A 16843-nucleotide genomic window follows, 5' to 3' on the forward strand; every position below is an offset into this window, starting at 1 on the left:
GGCAGGGGGCAGGGCTGAGGGACCGGGTGGGCACAGGGCAGGGGGAAGGCTGAGGGACCAGGTGGGCAGGGGGCAGGGCTGAGGGACCAGGGTGGGCAGGGGGCAGGGCTGAGGGACCAGGTAGGCACAGGGCAGGGGGAAGGCTGAGGGACCAGGTGGGCAGGGTGCAGGCAGAGGAACCGGGTGGGCACAGGGCAGGGGGAACGCTGAGGGACCGGGTGCGCAGGGGGCAGAGAAGAGGTTTAGCAAACTGGCTGACCCCTTCGCACCTCCAGATTCTTGTACAGCTGCACTTTGTCCCCAGCCACAGCCACATACAGTTTGTTCTTGAAACCGCGTAGTTCCAGGCTGCCAGCATGGTCAGGCAGCTCTGGGCCCCGGACCCCCAAAGGGTAAGTGCTAGACAGCCGGGCCCGGGCTCCCTGCTCGGCCGCTGCCTGCTGCAGGGCCCGCACCCACTCCTTCCGCTCCGCTGCAGGCAAAGGGGGCAGAGTCAGTCTGAGGTCAGCCTGGCGGCCCTCCAGGCTCCTCAGGCAACACCTCTGCCAGCAAGTCCACCCAGACTGGCCCACCTATCTCCGACGATCTGAGTTCTCTGACTTGGACAAGCTACACTGAGCAAGCCACTTCGCCTATCTGAGCCTATTCCCCCGTAAACGGAAATATAATGGTTCTGAGGACTCAGTGGGTATCTCAAGCACAGAGCCAGTCCGAGAGGGCCCCTCACTCTCCCCTACCTCGCAGAGGATGGACTCCTCTCTGGGTTTGATGTGGGGGGAGCAGAGGTGCCTCGGTTCTCCCCCCACCCAAACTTATCTCCACCCCCCCAGCCCCCCCAACCCCCACTTATCAGGCCAAACTGCCAGTCTTCTCCCTGCCCTCCACCTCACCATCACTCTCTGCCCGGAAGGCAAAGGTTCGGTTGTTTGTGATCACTTCAAACTTCTGGTCCCCAATGGCAGCCACGCGGGAGATGCAGGCCACAGAGATAAAGCGCTTAGAGTAGGCATCCTGGGGAAGAGAAGGAAGCCGTACTGTGGGGGGTGGGGCACCCAGAGGCCCAGCCCCTCCTTGGCTCCCTCAACCTCAGCTGAAACCAAAGTTAACTACAGTTCCATCTCCCACAGGTGGTCAGGGACAGCCCCTACACTGACCCTGACCACAGCCCACAGCTGGCCGACCGGCCAGAAGACACGGCTCAAGGAGTCAGACTGGAGCTCTGGTGAGGACTTGTCTGGGGAGGGACTCCACCTACGTCCAGTGTCAAGGGTCAGCCCAGGGCCAGGTTGGAGCAGGGGTCCTGTCGGGGATCAACAGGGGCCTCACCTTGTTACTGTCAAAGTATCGCAGGTGATCGGCATCCAGTCTTACCCATCGCTTCTGATAGATATAAGATCTGGAGAAGCAGAGACAGAGGGACAACAGAGCAAAGGATTGGGGATTAGAGGGGAGGCTCCAAGATGACCCCAGCCCCCTCTGGCAGTCACATACAAAGTTAGGAATAGCCAGGTTCAAGGGAGGAAGGAACCCAATGGTCACTGAGAAGATGTATTTTTATCGACAGCAAGAAGGACTGAAGTCAGACTCAAAGTAGGCCTTCCCAATTTTAAGGGTAATAAAACATACGTCTGGTGGGGATGATCCACTTACAGTCTGCCTGCAGAGAGACCTGTTCAAATAACCTTAGCCCCTCTGGTTTTCAGATCTGGTATGACCAGTATCCTAGAGCACTCCCATCTCCATGCAGAGAACCAGCAGAACCTAACAGGCCTCACTCACCCCTGCGGTGGGTTCTTGTCCAGCCAGCCGGCCTTGATGACCGGTGTGATGGGGGTGGGGTCCCCAGGGAGCCCGTCCATGGGGGGTGGTGGGAGCTCGGGGATCAGGAGGCTGCTGGGCAGGGATGAGCTCAGGCTGCTGGCGTGCCATCCACCACTGGGGAAAGAGGAGAGGGAATGAGGGAGCCCAGGAAGGGGGCTCCCCCAGGGGAGGGGCCGAAGAGGTGGAGTGGCTGGGCTGTGCTTGGGAAAGGAGGGTGGCTGGGTGGGACAACCACCGGGGAAGAGTAGACACTTACTTGGGGACGCCCTCATAGGCATGGTCATCCTCATCTTCATCTCCTTGGTCGTCATCCCCAGACAGTTCCTCCCCCTCGCTCAGCAGACTGGCCACACGCACAGCCCGTGGGAAGTGGCTCACTGGGAGCTCCTCCTGGCAGCCCCCCCAGACCCACTCAGCATCATGCTTCCCTTCGAGCCCCAGATCACACCCACCCAGGGGTGCCACGCCCCCGTGGTCCACTCCATCCCCGTGGTCCACTCCACCCTGGCCTGGCTTCACATAAGACACCTTCAGCCAAAAAGAAACCCTCATTCCAGCCCGGCTTTCAGAAATAGGCACAGGGGACAGGAAATGCTATTTATACTCTCAGGGCTTCATAGGACAGTACTAGGGGTGGCCAAAGGAGAGGAGGTCTGAATAGGTAGCAAGTTTGGGGGTCAGAGGCAGGGGCTGTCTAAAAAGCCTAAGGACCCACACAACTCAGCCCTTTCCCTGCTGTTTTCACACCCTCCCCCTGTCGGCAGACCACACAGGGACCCAGGGAGACAGCATCAAAGACAGAAAGATGAAGGGATAGTGAAAAGTACTCAGGCATGGAGAGTTAAGACACCCGTGGAACCCAGGAACACAGAAAGTGAAAGAGATGGAGGGAGACTCTCCAAGGGAGAAGTGCTCAAAACCCCAGGGGAGAGAGGAGGCCGTACACAGCCGTCCAGATGTGGCGGGAGACTGGAGCTGGGGCCACAAGCAAGCGCCCGCAGACCCCTGGCCCAGAGCTCAGGTGCTATGCTCCATCCCCAAGCCCTGCTTGGCCAGACGACAAGGGGAAGGAAGCTCTCCCAGAAACCAATGGCCCTTTCTCTCTCTGGTGGTCCCCAGGGTTTGCAACGCAGCTGGGCAGCCCACCCTCCTCTCTGACGGACAGCCCAAACCCTAATCACCACCTGGCCCACCTTCTTGGTCATCAGGCCGGCTGGGGCCCCTGGCCCCTCCTCTGGAACCTCATCGTAGTCAGAGTCATCTGAGGAGAGAGAGGGGTGGGGGGAGACTCAGAAGCAAGGAACCTAGCCTCCCCTCCTGGGCACCCTGGCCTCGCTTCACATAAGACACCCTCAGCCAAAAAGAAACCCTCATTCCAGCCCGGCTTTCAGAAATAGGCACAGGGGACAGGAAATGCTATTTATACTCTCAGGGCTTCATAGGACAGTACTAGGGGTGGCCAAAGGAGAGGAGGTCTGAATAGGTAGCAAGTTTGGGGGTCAGAGGCAGGGGCTGTCTAAAAAGCCTAAAAAAGGGCGCCTGGGTGGCTCAGTTGGTTGGGCGACTGCCTTCGGCTCGGGTCATGATCCTGGAGTCCCGGGATCGAGTCCCACGTCGGGCTCCCTGCTCAGCAGGGAGTCTGCCTCTCTCTCTGACCCTCCCCCCTCTCATGCTCTCTGTCTCATTCTCTCTCTCTCAAATAAATAAATAAAATCTTAAAAAAAAAAAAAAAGCCTAAAAAAGTAACAAGAATCAAGAATCAAGAAAAATGGACAATCCAAGGAAAAGCAAACCATCAACAACCATGGAAAATATTCCTAGACTTTAAACCAGGAACCGCTCAGAAAGTTTGCTACGTGCACTTAACAGTCAGTAGGTCAGATAGGTGGGTGGGTGCCGTCTCCATTGTGAGGATGAAGAGAATGATGCTCACCTGCCCAGGGCCACACTGTGTTGGTGGCAGAACCCAACAGAAAGTTCGATCCTTGCATCCTTGCAGACTCTGGAGGGGCCCTGATTCCATGCTATGCACTGGGAACCCCATGCCTGGCTACACACTCACCGAACTCGGGGAGCAGGCGAAGAGGTTTCGGGGGGATCTCCGGGGGGCTGGGAGGTGGAGACGGGGGCTGTGGAGGCACCCGGGGGAGGGTGGCTGGAGGCTCCTCAGGCTCTGGCTGGGGAGGGGAGGACAGCAGTGGTGACAGTAACTCCTCTTCCTTGGAGGGAAGGCTGGGAAGAGACCAAAAGTTGGGCACCAGGGGGTTAGCTCCAGGCATGAGTCACTGGGCTGGCTCACTATGTGACAGAGCCAGGACTCTAACCCACTAAGCCCCCAGTGCACCTGAGCTGCAGCAAAGCTCATTCATTCCACAAACTCAGACAGGAGCCCCCCTCACCTCACTCCCCTGCCCCCAAACCTCCAAGCTCCTCAAGCTTAAAGGAAGCGGGCCCCTTCTTTGGCCATGAGCTGGCCCTGCATTGCTGTGACCGGGTCACCTGTCCCCAAAGCTCTAGCTTTCAGTCACATGTACCCATACGGTCTCCAATCTAGAAGAGCCAGAAGGCGTTAGGGGGTGGTCTGCATCCTAGCCTGGGGAGTCAGATTAGACTGGAGGAGGTGATGCTTGACCTGAGCTTTTAAGGATAAGAAGGTATTTGTTGGCGAGTGGATGGGTCAGGATCAAAATGGGCATCCAGGCCAAGGGCACAGACCAGAGCCTTGAAAACCAAGTCCTAAGGCCCTGAGTTGTGGGTCTCTGGCTCAAGACCACCTTCTCTCTAGCCCCAGATATGGATGTTCACCACCCCCTGGCTGCCCTCAGACCCCTCAAACTCACCTGATCCCACCATACCCCTCTATTTTTTTAAAATTCCAATACAATTACCATACAGTGTTATATTAGTTTCATGTGTACAATATGATGATTCGCCAATTCTACACATTTCTCAAGGCTCATCATGCTAAGTGTACTCCATTTCCCCTTCACCTCTTCCCCCCATCCCCCGCTCCCCTCCCCTCTGGTAACCACCAATTTGCTCTCCATATTTAAGTGCTGGCTTTTTGTCTTTTTTGTTATCTTTTTGTTTCTTAAATTCCACATATGAGTGAAATCATATGGTATTTGTCTTTCTCTGACTGATTTCACTTAGCATCACAGCCTCTAGGTCCATCCATGTTGTTGCACATGGCACGGTCTCATTCTTTTTTATGGCTGAATAATATTTTATACGTGTGTATACACACACACACAGACATATAAATATATATCTCCCACATCTTCTTTATCCATTCATCTATCAAGGGACACTTAGGTTGCTTCCATATCTTGGCTATTGTAAACAATTCTACAATAAACAGGGCTGCATATACTTTTTTGAATTAGTGTTTTCATTTCCTTTGGGTAAATACCCAGCAGTGGAATTACTGGATTATAGGGTAGTTCTATTTTTATTTTTTTGAGGAACCTCCATGCTGTTTTCCACAGTGGCTCAAAAACTTGCATTCTCATCAACAGTGCACCGAGGGTTCCTTCTTATACACATCCTTGCTAACACTTTTTGCCCACCACACTCCTCTTGCACACCAGCCCCTCATCTCTGCTATCACCATCCTGCCCCCCCATCAAAACCCTTCCCCAACTCCCAAGGCCAGGTTTAGGGCCCCCTGGGCTCCCACAGCCGCAGGGCTCCGTGTATCTGTCTCTGCAGAGATCACACTGCTCCCTACAGGCTGAGTGTCTCCTGGCTTTGGCATCGGATAGGAGTTTGAACCCTGCCTCAGTCTTGGTTCCTATGTGTCCAAGGGAAAGCACTTAGCCTCTCTGAGCCTCAGTTTCCTCTTCTGTAGAACGGGGACTACATCACCGATCTGACGGGGTGTTTGGAGAATTAACCAAGACAAGGCATGTTGTGTGCCCACACAGCTTGAACAAGGCACCTAAGCCCCAGAAGCCTGGCCCCACCCACTGTCTCAGCCAGCGTCTGGCAGGGGCCAAGGAGGAAGACCAGAGTGGATGAACAACTTGTCTCACTGGTTATTTTCAGCCTGGTTATTGCCTCAGTGTTCCTGGCAGTGATTGGCAATGTGTGTCTACCGCAAAAGCAAGCCAGGGCTGGGGCATGATCATGCCAGGCCTTTGTTCCTGCTCTTGCCTCCTCCAGGAGCCCCTTCTTCCTAGGCTCTGACTAGAGAACATCATCTTGTCCTTTAACTCCAAACTTAAGTTCTGCTTCTCTGAAAGTCTTTCCTGACCCCTCTTTCACACTCCCCCAGACCCTGCCCACCTTCCCCTCTGTTACAAGCTTTCGACAAATTATTCCAATTAACATTTTTTAAAGTAGCTCCGTCCTTTGTGCCAGGCATCCTGCTAGCATCTAAGCCAAGACCTGAACCCTGACTCCACGGGAGAACCATACTCCTAGGACACATGGCTACTTCCATATCACCCTGTCCTCTCATTGTCTCCTCTCCGTGTGTGGGGAAAGAATGTGACCTGCAGTTAGCTTCCTCACGCTGTTCCCCTAGAAACTGGCTGCAGGGGGTAGGTCAGCCATTCTCCTTGGCAACACTGCCTTGGACAAAAGTGGCCTGAGTAAGGCACTGTACCTAGACTAGAAACTGCAGGTGGGCTGTCCACCTGCCGGAGAAGCTGGAGCTTCGGGCTTCCCTGAGGGTGCTGGCTTGTAAATGGCCACATCCCATGTAGGAACCTGAAACCACACCTGTGGGGTCGTTAGAGGACATACTGGACCCTTGAGTCAAGATGTTTCTTTCTAAGCCAGGGTGGCTCTCACGCCTACCTGCCGTGAGTCTCAGTTCCCTATCCCTGAGCGATCTCCTGGGCGGCCACAGAGAATGGCCCCCGGAGAGCTGGGTGAACAGTGGCACTGACTGCGACCAGGACCCCGCAGCAGAAGAAGAGCTGCCCTGACCCTGGTGGCCGCCCTTCCCTCCCTAAATGGCAGGTGGGCCTATGGTACTTGCGAGAGCCTCAATGTCGAGCTGGACCTACTGTACCAGCTGTCTCCCCTCCCTGACCCTGAGTCTCTTTGGGCCAGGGGCAGCTTCAGGCTTGATTCTTTACCCCCACAGCCCAGCTCAGGAAGTGGCCGAGTCAGCAACGAGAGCATGCTGAGCGGGCCGGTGAGCGGGCAGCCGAATGGGTGGGTGGGTGGATGACAGCACAAGTAAATGGCTGGCTGGCTGGATGGGTGGCGGGGAGACAGATGGGTAGGTGGACAGGCTGGCCATCACGATGGAGAAAAAAGCGAATGAAAGGGTGAGGAAGACCTAGAGACTGAGTAAATACCCACAGGTCCAAGGGTGTGACCCCAGCTGGTCAGCTGCAATGTCCTTGGAGACTTCCTGATAGGCAGAGCAGTCTATCACACATGGCCTCCCAGACCCCAAGCAGAAGGGGGCCCCCGCAAGCCTGGCCTGTGATCAGCTAAGAGTGGAACTCCAGGCTGCGAGGCCAGTGCCTGTCAGACTGACCCAGAGGAGGTGGGGACAGGCTCTGCCCCTCCAATGCCGAGCAGTGCCAAGTGCTCCCCTGACCTCCCCCAGGAATGAGGGCCAGCGCTGAGGGGAAGATGGTGGCAACAGAGCATCCTTGGAGCCGACGAAGGAACGGTCCTCCCATCCCTGGACCCCGGCTGCCCCCATCACTGTCCTGTCTGTGAGGGATCTGCCCCCCTGAGGCAGGGGCCGCAACTACCTTCTTTGCTATTGCGTACCCAGCATCCAACAGGGATGAATAAATAAATGAAGACCTGGATTAATTAATTCTTATTAGTATTCTGTATGTGTATATATTCCCAGTTGTCTTCTAAGTGCTTTACATGGATTCATTCATTCACTCCTCACAAGGGCTCTATAAGGTATGGCTGACTATTATCCCCACTTTACAGATGAGGAAACTGAGGCACAGAGACACACAAAGTAATTCGTCCTGGATCCCACAGCTGGGATTTGCACCCGGCACCACAGCCTGTAAACTCAACCACAGGGTCAAAAGAGGCCACAGCCAGGCTCTGAGAGCTTCTCTGAGGCCTGCCTCCTTACACTGGCCACCCAGCTCAGGATGCAGGCAGCTCCAGAGTTGCCATCCAAGAGGGAACACGATCACAGCTCTGATGGCCATTGTGACCATGGCAAGAAGGGAAAGAGGAACGGTGCACACGGCCCCTCTTCCAGTACAGTCTTTGCAGGCAAATGACTATGTGCTAAGCGAGTGGAAGCAAGGGGACCCCCCCCCCCGACCTCCAGGCCTCTTTCTAGCCGCCTCTTCCAGGAACCTTCCTGGCTGACCCCGCCTGCCTAGCACAGGGGACAGGGCCATGCTGAGTCAGAGCCAGGCCAGGAAAGGAGAAGTGGTATCCGGAGGGCACAGTATAGTGGGAAAACCCCAGAGGAAGGGACAGTGCCCACAGAGTGCCCCCGCCCGAGCTGGAGTCCTGGCCTTAGGGCGGCAGGCCCTAAGAGCCACCTCAGTTCCAATCTCTACCTGCGGCCCAGCTGGGACGTTTCCCACTGACCACTGACCCACTAGGCCAGAGGACTGGCCCCAACCCTCAGCCCCAAACATGAGCACGTGCTCAGTGGCCTCCCCCTCCAAACCTTGGCTTACATTGCTTGCTTCCTCCTCACTACCCTCTCCCTACCATCTCAGCCCATGGAAAGCCCACATGTACCTAAGACCACAGCTCAGTGGGCCTCCACCTGCCCACCACCCCTGGCTCCCCTGCTCCTTCAGCCTGTTTCTCCTCTATCCAAGTGACATGTGGACATATCTGCTCCCCCCAACTATGCCCAAAGCAAGACTGGGCCACTCCTGGACAGGGGCACAGGCTGATTCACCTCAGCCTGGAACCTCAGCCTGAGAAGGTTTGTTTAATTGAACTGGGGCAAATACACACAGCGGCTTTCAACGTGAGGGCTGGGGGACATGTGAGGGGACATGGGTAAGAATAGGGTGACCATATAATTAACCGTATTAAAAAAAAATCATATAAACCAGAACATTTCTGACAGTTTAAAGAGGCACTATTAGTGTATAAAAGGTATAAACAGGGCCTGACCTGGCAAAATGAGATGGGTGGTCAGTCTCGCTAAGAGACGGAGCTTTAGAGGCAGGCTGAGCTGGCTCAACCCACTCAAATCCCAGCTTGACTCTACGTCAGTTTTTGACCTCACAGAGCAGGTCACTTTACTTCTGAGCCTCAGTTTCCTCTCTGATCTGCTTCCAGGCTTACTGACAATTCAGTAAGGAAAGCCATTCCCACGGGTCAGGGTCATCAGCACAACTTCTCCACCCTGGCTGCGATGAAAGAGGATGGGCCAAGAACCTGCTTCCTGGCCTCTTCCCCCAGGGAGACCCCTGGCTCTCCCTTCCTATCTTTCTGTCTATATCAATCTCTGGCCAAAGGAACCAGGCTTCACCATAAGGACAGATGGGCCAGCAGAGCAAGGCAGTCTAAATACCTCAGGCTGGCCTTGAACTCATCCCCTACTCACATTCCAGCCATGCCTGCTTGAGCTGTACCCCATAAATGCGTACTTCCAGGCATTTGCATATGTGGCTCCCTCCATCTGGAACACCTTTCCCTGTCCACATTCTACATCCTCCCCCTCCACTCTGTGCCTCCTCTTAGGCTCCAGGCTGGGCTGGGGCCTCCTTGGGGCTCCTCCAGCCTCCACACTTCTGATCACTCAATATAGTTGTGTCTATCAATGTTTGCTTCACTGAACTGACCTCAGAGAACAAAGGACCCGGGCCCACACTGTGTCTCAGATTCATGACTTTCCCCCTAAAGTGTCACACAGGCCTTGGAGGGACCCAGCCGAATCTCAATCCCTGGGCTCCCACCAGCAGGACCGAGAGGTGGGATGAGGCCCAATGATCTGGCCACATCTGTCTCCTACCCTGACCTCACCTTCCCACGGGGGCAAACCTTCCCAGCTGTCCACTTCCTCATTTGTGCCCTGGCTACCCAGGGCTCAGGCCTTAGTCCTGTGCTTCTTGCTTCCTCCGGAGCTGCCCCTGCCCTTCCTTCTCCGTCATGAGACCCAAAGGTCAACCCCTCCAGCACTCCCCTGCCTCTGTTCTGTTAGTTCTGCCCAGGTCACAGCATGGAAAGCCCTTCCCGGCTTCCCCTTGCTTAGATGTAGCCCATAGCATGCCCCTCAGCCTGATCTCTCTCCATGCCATGACATCACCCAACACAGAGGGGGCTTCGGAGAGCGCGTGTTGGTGACTGAATGACCAGCACCCCACTCGCATCCTGATCACTGGAGACGGGCCACAACCCCCTCATCCCTCCATAGAGCATGCCCGATTAACCTGGCATCCACCCTCACAACCAAGGCTCATTCAGCTCTTAGCACTTCTCCCTGAACAACAGCTACCACTTACTAAGTCCCCACTATGTGTTAAGCATTCTTCTGGGAGGCTTTTTCATTTAATCCCCACAATGATCTAGATCATCAGCTCCACTGTGCTCAGGACATGCATTCAGGAAAGTCCACTCAACTGCTCCTTCCTCTAAGCTCACACAGCCTGTTGGGCCCTCCATGGCATGTCTACCACCAGGCCTACACTGAGCTTTCCCCCAGGCAAGCTGTGCTGTCATGGGCAGGAGGAGGCAGAGACCCAGCTCGCCCATGGCAACTCTTCATGCTTCTAGGTCTGGGCTGTGCTGGTCCCTGAGGGTTATGGAGCAAGGAAGTTCATCCCTGAGGGAGCTCATGACCGTATGGACCTCATCCCCCGCATCCTGAGTGCCCAGCTGTCCTGGAAGGAGGAGAAGGTGCAGGTAGGTGTCTGCTGAGCCCTGTGGAAAGATGAGCCAAGGGCACAGGGCAGGGCTGGATGCACAGACAGGACCTAGTGAGAGGCATCTCTATGTCCCTAGTGACCCAAGCACAGGGTTGTTGAGTTCATGAGGGGTCCACAGCAACTTGGGGGAGGGATGGCCAGCCCAGCCACCCAACATCATAAGCACCCATCCCTCTACTGCCCTGGGGAAGTGGGGGAGGAACCACACCAACTAACTGCCAGCCCTCAGTAGGTCTCCCTATTACCCTGGACTCGGTGGGAGGGCAAAGGGGTTCAGGTAGGAGCTGCCCAGAGCCACAACACCCTCATCTGGACACCGAGAGAAGCCAGAACTGAGATCAACACCAGCTCCCTGAAGGGGAGACACCCACAGAGGCCACAGAGGCAGTTTCCCAGGCACCATGGGCTCCCAGTGGGCCCAGGAGACAGGCTTATGGGAAGATGGAGGCCTGAAAGGCCCAGGGCAGAGGAAAGGAAAAGAGAAGGGGAGAAAAGGAAAGGGCAAGAGAAAAACAAGATGTGGAGAAAGTGAAAGAAAAGAGAAAATTCCGAGAGCAAGTAAAGGAGAGGCGGAGGGAGGACCACAGAAAACCCTGCCCAGAGGGGCCAGACAGACCCTCGGAAGGAGCCTCCCTCCTCACCCTCTGCTGACAGCCCAGCCCAAAGCTGCCCCTCGCTCACCCTCAGACGTCCACCAGGTCCTGGGCCGGAGGACTCCCACAGCTCCGCCCAACAGTGCTGTGTGCCTGACCAGGCAGCCTGTCTGAGCAGGGCTGGTCTGGCAGACAGCCAGGCCCCTGTTCCCTGGGTGTGTCTGAGGCCGTGTCGGGGTCCAGGTACCGCTCTGCGTGGCTGTGATCTCTTGTCTGAGTGTATGTTTCTGTTTAAAACTGGATCTGTCCAGGAGTGAGTGAGTGTGAGTGCGTGTGAGTGTGTGTGTGTGTGTGTGTGTGTGTATACATCCAGCTCTGGCTCCCCTTGGCTTCCTGCTCTCCTCCTCCCCCACCCCCTGCCGCCCTGGCCAATACACACACTTCCTGAAAACACTGAGAAAGAGAAAAGTCACCCAGAATCCCCTGGGGCAGACGCTTCCTCCCCGCCCCCAGCCTGCCTCCCCAACCCCAAGTTGGAATGGGACAAGCCACCCCAGTGCTGTCTAGCAGGGCCTTACAGAGTAGATCCTCAGGAAGCCCTGGCTTTGGCTGGCCCCTCTCCACCCCCACAAGGAAGCCCAGAGGGGCTGGGAAAGAGGTCCTTCGAAGGGAACAAGTTCTGCCCCAGCAACAAGTGACCAGCCTTCAGGAAGACCAGGGATTGGCTGGGCTGCAGGGCAATCAGGGGCACAGGTGCGAGGCCTTGCTGGCAGCTGCCTGCTCTGGGCAAACACTCCCTCTTTGGAGGTATTTCCAGGCGTCTGGGTAGGGTATCAGAGGAGGAAACTGAGACCCAGAGCAATCTGAGAGGGGCTCTGTGGAGTGACCCTGGAACCCTGGATCAGAAAAGACCCCTCTGCCACTTAGGGAAGCAGGCTCAGAGGGTTCACATCTATGATGCTTGAAGCTGAGTAGACTGGGCCCCAGGCTAGGCAGCAGGGTCTGAACACTGGCTTCCACTCTGCTGGGCTGTGTGACTTCGGGCAAGTTTCTCCGCATCTCTGGACTCATCAACAAGTTCCCTATCACAGGCTTAAATAATGGTGGGAGTGTAGACCCTTGGAGGGGTGAAGTGGGGTTCCTTCCAGGCCTGGCCAGGCTGCATGTGAGCTTGGTTCTGAGAGGCCTGACCCGGGTGGGGCAGGGAGGTGGCAAGCCTATCCCTGCTCATTTCCTGCCTGCCTCCTCGAAGGCCTCTGCCTTCCTAAGACATCTGGGCTGATACAGGTTGCCTGGTGGGAAGGGATGTGGGATGGTGAGCTCGGGGCCCTTTAACCCTATTGTCTAATGTGCAGTGTGTGCTGAGGATGCTCTGGGTGCAGAGCCCGCATGGGGAGCACGCATGTCATCGCTGGGGACTACAGAAACTCAGGCAGTCTTCGTCTATTCGCGCACACAACGAATACTTTCGGAGGGCGCTTGAGGCACCCGGCCCGGTTGCAGATATTGGAGATTCAGCAGTAAACAAAACCCACAAGAATCCTGGCCCTCATGGAGCCAACACTAGTGGGCTTGGCAGCACACGGACACACACTGGCTCACACCCCGCAGTGCACAAATGATACACATGCCAATTCACCACCCACAGCACATGCACTCACAAGTGGACTCACGCTGTTGGAGGTCCCACTGTGCCAGTACGCACGGGCACATATAAGTGTGCACACGGGCCCTGATGAACTCACACGCGCACACACCACCGCAAACAAGTAACCACTGAAACCGCATAAATCTCCACTCACGTGGACATGAGGACCACATGCGGCCTCCCTGAAAACCTGTGCAGAAACCACTACTACCTTGGCGGCTTGCACAAACATGCACACCTATGGGTGCACACCTACACACTGGCCAGGCATGCCCGCCCATGGAGTCACTATCTCAAGAATACACACATGCACACACAGCAGATAATCCCGAATTCCACTGGGGAGGCTGGTGATGGGCTGGAGGCAGGCAGAAGTGCTCACTCGGTCACCCCATGAACTGGTATAAGAGGTCCCGAGATTGAGAGTGTGAGACACCTATCACTCAAGGGTGCAAGTAAGGACCCAAAGGCCGTCTCAGGAAGAAGGGACTCCTACAAAGGGGACAGGAGAAGGCCAAGCTGAATAGCCTTCTGCTGTGCACCGTGGAGCCTGGGGCCCAGAGGAAGGGGCTGTGAGGGAGAGCCATCCCGCTCTCCTCCCCACCCAGCCTCCAGCTGTTACACATACATGAAGCTCCATCTGCAGTGAGCTTTTCTGCCACTGGGCTTTAAAGATTTAGTATACCCTAGAAGTCAGGGTGCAGATGTCCTGCACCTGCACCTGCAGATGTCACTGTTCCAAATATCAAAGACCCTGGCCAGGACAAGGAAGCCAGGCTTGGCAGCTCACCTCCCATCACACTCTGCCCTAAGAAATAGTCCCAAATTGTGAAGAATAATTGTCTACAAATTCTCTCAGCATGGAATGAATTTTGGGTCCTCTAGCTACAACGGGCCAGACTCCTGAGCATGGAAGCCTGGCCTTCACCACAGGTCAGCTAAGTGACTAAGTTTAGGCTGAGGCTCTGAAGGTGGAGGCTGGTTCTCTGGGGCATAGACAGGACCCTTGCTCTACCCAACAAGTCTCCTGAACGCAGATGTTAGTACCAGGAGGGCCATGGAGGGCCAACGAAGGCACCTGATAGAGAAACAGGCCCAGAGGGGCAACTGCTCATGAGTCACACAGCCAGCTGGGCCTGCCCCAGGTATTCTGCCTCCAAAACAGGAATCCACGTCTCCACTCCCTCAATGGGAGGTTTGCATCCTCAGCCTTTGTGAGCTTCTAATGGACAGGGCCCTGCCTCCTGTCCTTGTTCACCTACTCCCATCCCTAGAGACAGATGGACAAACAGACACAGACACACATAGACACACAGACACACATACATATGATCTCTCTCTCTCCCTCAGCCCCTCTCCATGATGATGGAATGAAAGGAAATAGAAATGGACAGGGGCGTCTGGGTGGCTCAGTCATTAAGCTTCTGCCTCCGGCTCAGGTCATGATCCCGGGGTCCTGGGATGAAGCCCCATGTCGTTGGGCTCCCTGCTCGGTGGGGAGCCTATTTCTCCCTTTCCCTCTGCCCCTCCCCCACCCTGCTCTTACCCCGCCCCCCATTCATACCCCTCCTGCTCATGCCCCCCCTCCATGTTCTCTCAGGCATGCTCTGTCTCTCAAATAAATAAATAAAATCTTTAAAAATAAAATAAAATTTTTAAAAAAGAAACGGCTCATGCATGTAAAAGAATGGCCACTAGAGGGCACAAGGGCTCCAGGAAACTCCAATCTATGCTGTGAGCCAGGCTCCTAGGGGTACCTAGTACCATCCCCCTTGTGTGAACCCAGGAAAGGCAAAAACCCTTTTAATGCTTCCATGAATCAAACCTCAAAACACCACAGTCCTGGTTTGGACTTCAAGGCCCCCTTACTATTAATGCCCCTCTCTGGGTGGGGAAAACCTCCCAGACCCTCCCCACAGGGGCTCCCTGAGCACGCACTTGACATGGATCCAGTTTGTGCTCCTCTCCCTTTTCTGAGCCTCAGTTTCTCTACTTGAAAACAGGACACAAATCCCCCAAAAGACTTGAGCAGGAATCAAACAAGATCGTGTAAGTGAAGCACCCAACACAGTGCTCAAGAGTAAGGACCAGGAGACCTCTCTCTACACATCCTTTCCTCCTCCAAGAAGGCTTCCCATATTAGGCTGACTTGGTCCAAGTACTGCAATAATCTGCATTACACCCTGAACACATATCCAGCACGAGCTGGGGATGCTCCCTCCCAGCTGGGCACCCCAGCAAATGGCAGGAAGGGAGGGCATATGTGAAGGAGGTTAAAATGGACCATCCACAGAAGTAGGAGGAAACTCAAGGAAACAGGAGTACGGGGAGCCAGGAGAGGGGGAAACAATTCTGAGGAGGAGGGACGGTGAGTAGGCTGCGGCCTGAGAAGTGTCCCCAGGACTTGGGGCCATGCAGCAGGGGCAGTGTGGAGGGGACGACAGGAGCACAAGTACCAGGCCCTGGGCAGTTCCCGCTCCCCGGAGGGCTGTTTCCTAGACTGTTTCCTCCACACGCTACCTACTGACTTGGAACGTACTCCCATCTCCCAGCGTCTCATACCTACCAGGCCCCAAATGGAACTCCAGATTTCCTCCCTGGCTACACTTCTGTCCCTGGACCCCCAGATCAGGGATGGCACCACTATCCACCCAAGATGGAAACATGGACACTGCACAGCTCCCCGTGCCCTCTCTGCTTATGCCTGGCCATCCCCAAGGCCCGTCCATTCCAGGGCCAACTTCTCACCCCAATCTGCCTACTTCTCTCCAGCCTTGTTAGCACAGCCCGAGTAGGGGCCTCTCCTGGGAGCCTGGGCCCTGTCACTAGTCACCCAGCCTCCTCCTCCACCAACCTCACCAGCCCCCAGAGTCATCTTTTTAGTATTCAGCTTTTATCAGATTATTCTGCTTGAAACCTTCCTGGCTTCCCACCTGGCCTTCACAGAATATCCCACTAGTGCCATCCACAAGCCTCACCCACCCTCACCCAACAGTTTAGGTCCAGTCTGCTCAGAGTGCCTCTGAGCTTTACACAGGCTGAGGGAGCCTTTCTTACCCCACTGCCGGGGCCACAAACGCCCCCTCCACTTTCTAGGATCCTCTACCCATGTTCCTCCCACCATGGATGGCATCCACTCACCTCACCAGCAGGCGGGGTGGCCCAGTGCGGGGGGGCACAGGCGGGACACTTAACTCTGCCAAATGCCGCTTGGCGGGCAGCGGGGGCAGCACAGGGTCCGGGGCTGCTGCGGATGGGGCGGAGAAGCAGGCGGGCGGCAGGCAGCTCCTCCGGGGGGGGATGGGGGGGGCAGTGGGTTGCCCCGCCTCCTCTCCAGCGGTGGGCAGCGGCTCCGGCGGCGCCGCAGGCGGCAGGGCAGGTGCGGGCAGCGAGCGGAAGACGTGACGCTTCATGGGCACAGGCCGTGCGGTGGGGCGGGGTGCCGGGGTCGGGGGCGTGTGAGCGCGCAGCAGGCCGGCCAAGATGCGGCGGCGGTGACCAGGCAGCAGCATGCCCATGTCCTGCAGGCGGGCATCACTGAGGCCCTGGCACTCTGTGGCCCACACCAGTCCATGCTGCTCGAAGAGCCCGGCGTACTGCTCCAGGTGCAGCGCTCGCAGCCACTCGGCCACAGAGAGCGCTGCATCCCCGGCCTCTGCCATGGTTCCCGCTAGCAGAGGCCAGCCAGCAGGGCCCTGTCCGGACCTGGAATAGACAGATGGGCACAGGTGAGAGGCAAAGCTGCCCGGCCACAGTTAGCAACTGTCTGTGGCTCTCCCATGCCATGCGGTCAAGCTCTGTCCTTGAGCTTCTCCCCCGTGCCAGGCAAGGCCAGATACTGCCAGGTCCCTGAACACATAGGCTTTTGCCTCTGCCTGAAACCTGCCACCCCCACCCCCGTGGCCTCCTAGTGTCCAGCTCACACCTGCTCTAGGAAGCCC

General features: G+C 56.2%; 1 protein-coding gene across 9 annotated transcripts in view; it reads right to left on the reverse strand.

Moving 5' to 3' along the window:
- ARAP1 (ArfGAP with RhoGAP domain, ankyrin repeat and PH domain 1) overlaps positions 1–16843 on the reverse strand; it is a 62513-nt gene that overhangs the window by 24453 nt on the left and 21217 nt on the right. For 6 of the 9 annotated variants that reach the window (XR_004677525.1, XR_004677526.1, XR_004677527.1 and 3 more), the window contains 8 exons: positions 16044–16607; positions 3884–4053; positions 3015–3082; positions 2078–2211; positions 1780–1935; positions 1327–1396; positions 891–1011; positions 270–472 (listed from right to left, as the gene is read on the reverse strand). Coding sequence is in view for 6 of the 9 variants with exons in the window: in XM_034995592.1 (XP_034851483.1) it covers positions 270–472; positions 891–1011; positions 1327–1396; positions 1780–1935; positions 2078–2211; positions 3015–3082; positions 3884–4053; positions 16044–16564 (1443 nt within the window). In the remaining 3 variants the exon portion in view is untranslated. Of the gene's footprint in view, positions 1–269; positions 473–890; positions 1012–1326; positions 1397–1779; positions 1936–2077; positions 2212–3014; positions 3083–3883; positions 4054–11342; positions 11642–16043; positions 16608–16843 lie in introns of those variants that run through there. The other 3 variants (XM_034995596.1, XM_034995595.1, XM_034995597.1) reach the window with 3 other exon arrangements.

Source organism: Mirounga leonina, unplaced genomic scaffold (genome assembly GCF_011800145.1).
Source record: "Mirounga leonina isolate KUSES-001 unplaced genomic scaffold, KU_Mleo_1.0 Mir_92, whole genome shotgun sequence".
Lineage (NCBI taxonomy): Eukaryota > Metazoa > Chordata > Mammalia > Carnivora > Phocidae > Mirounga > Mirounga leonina.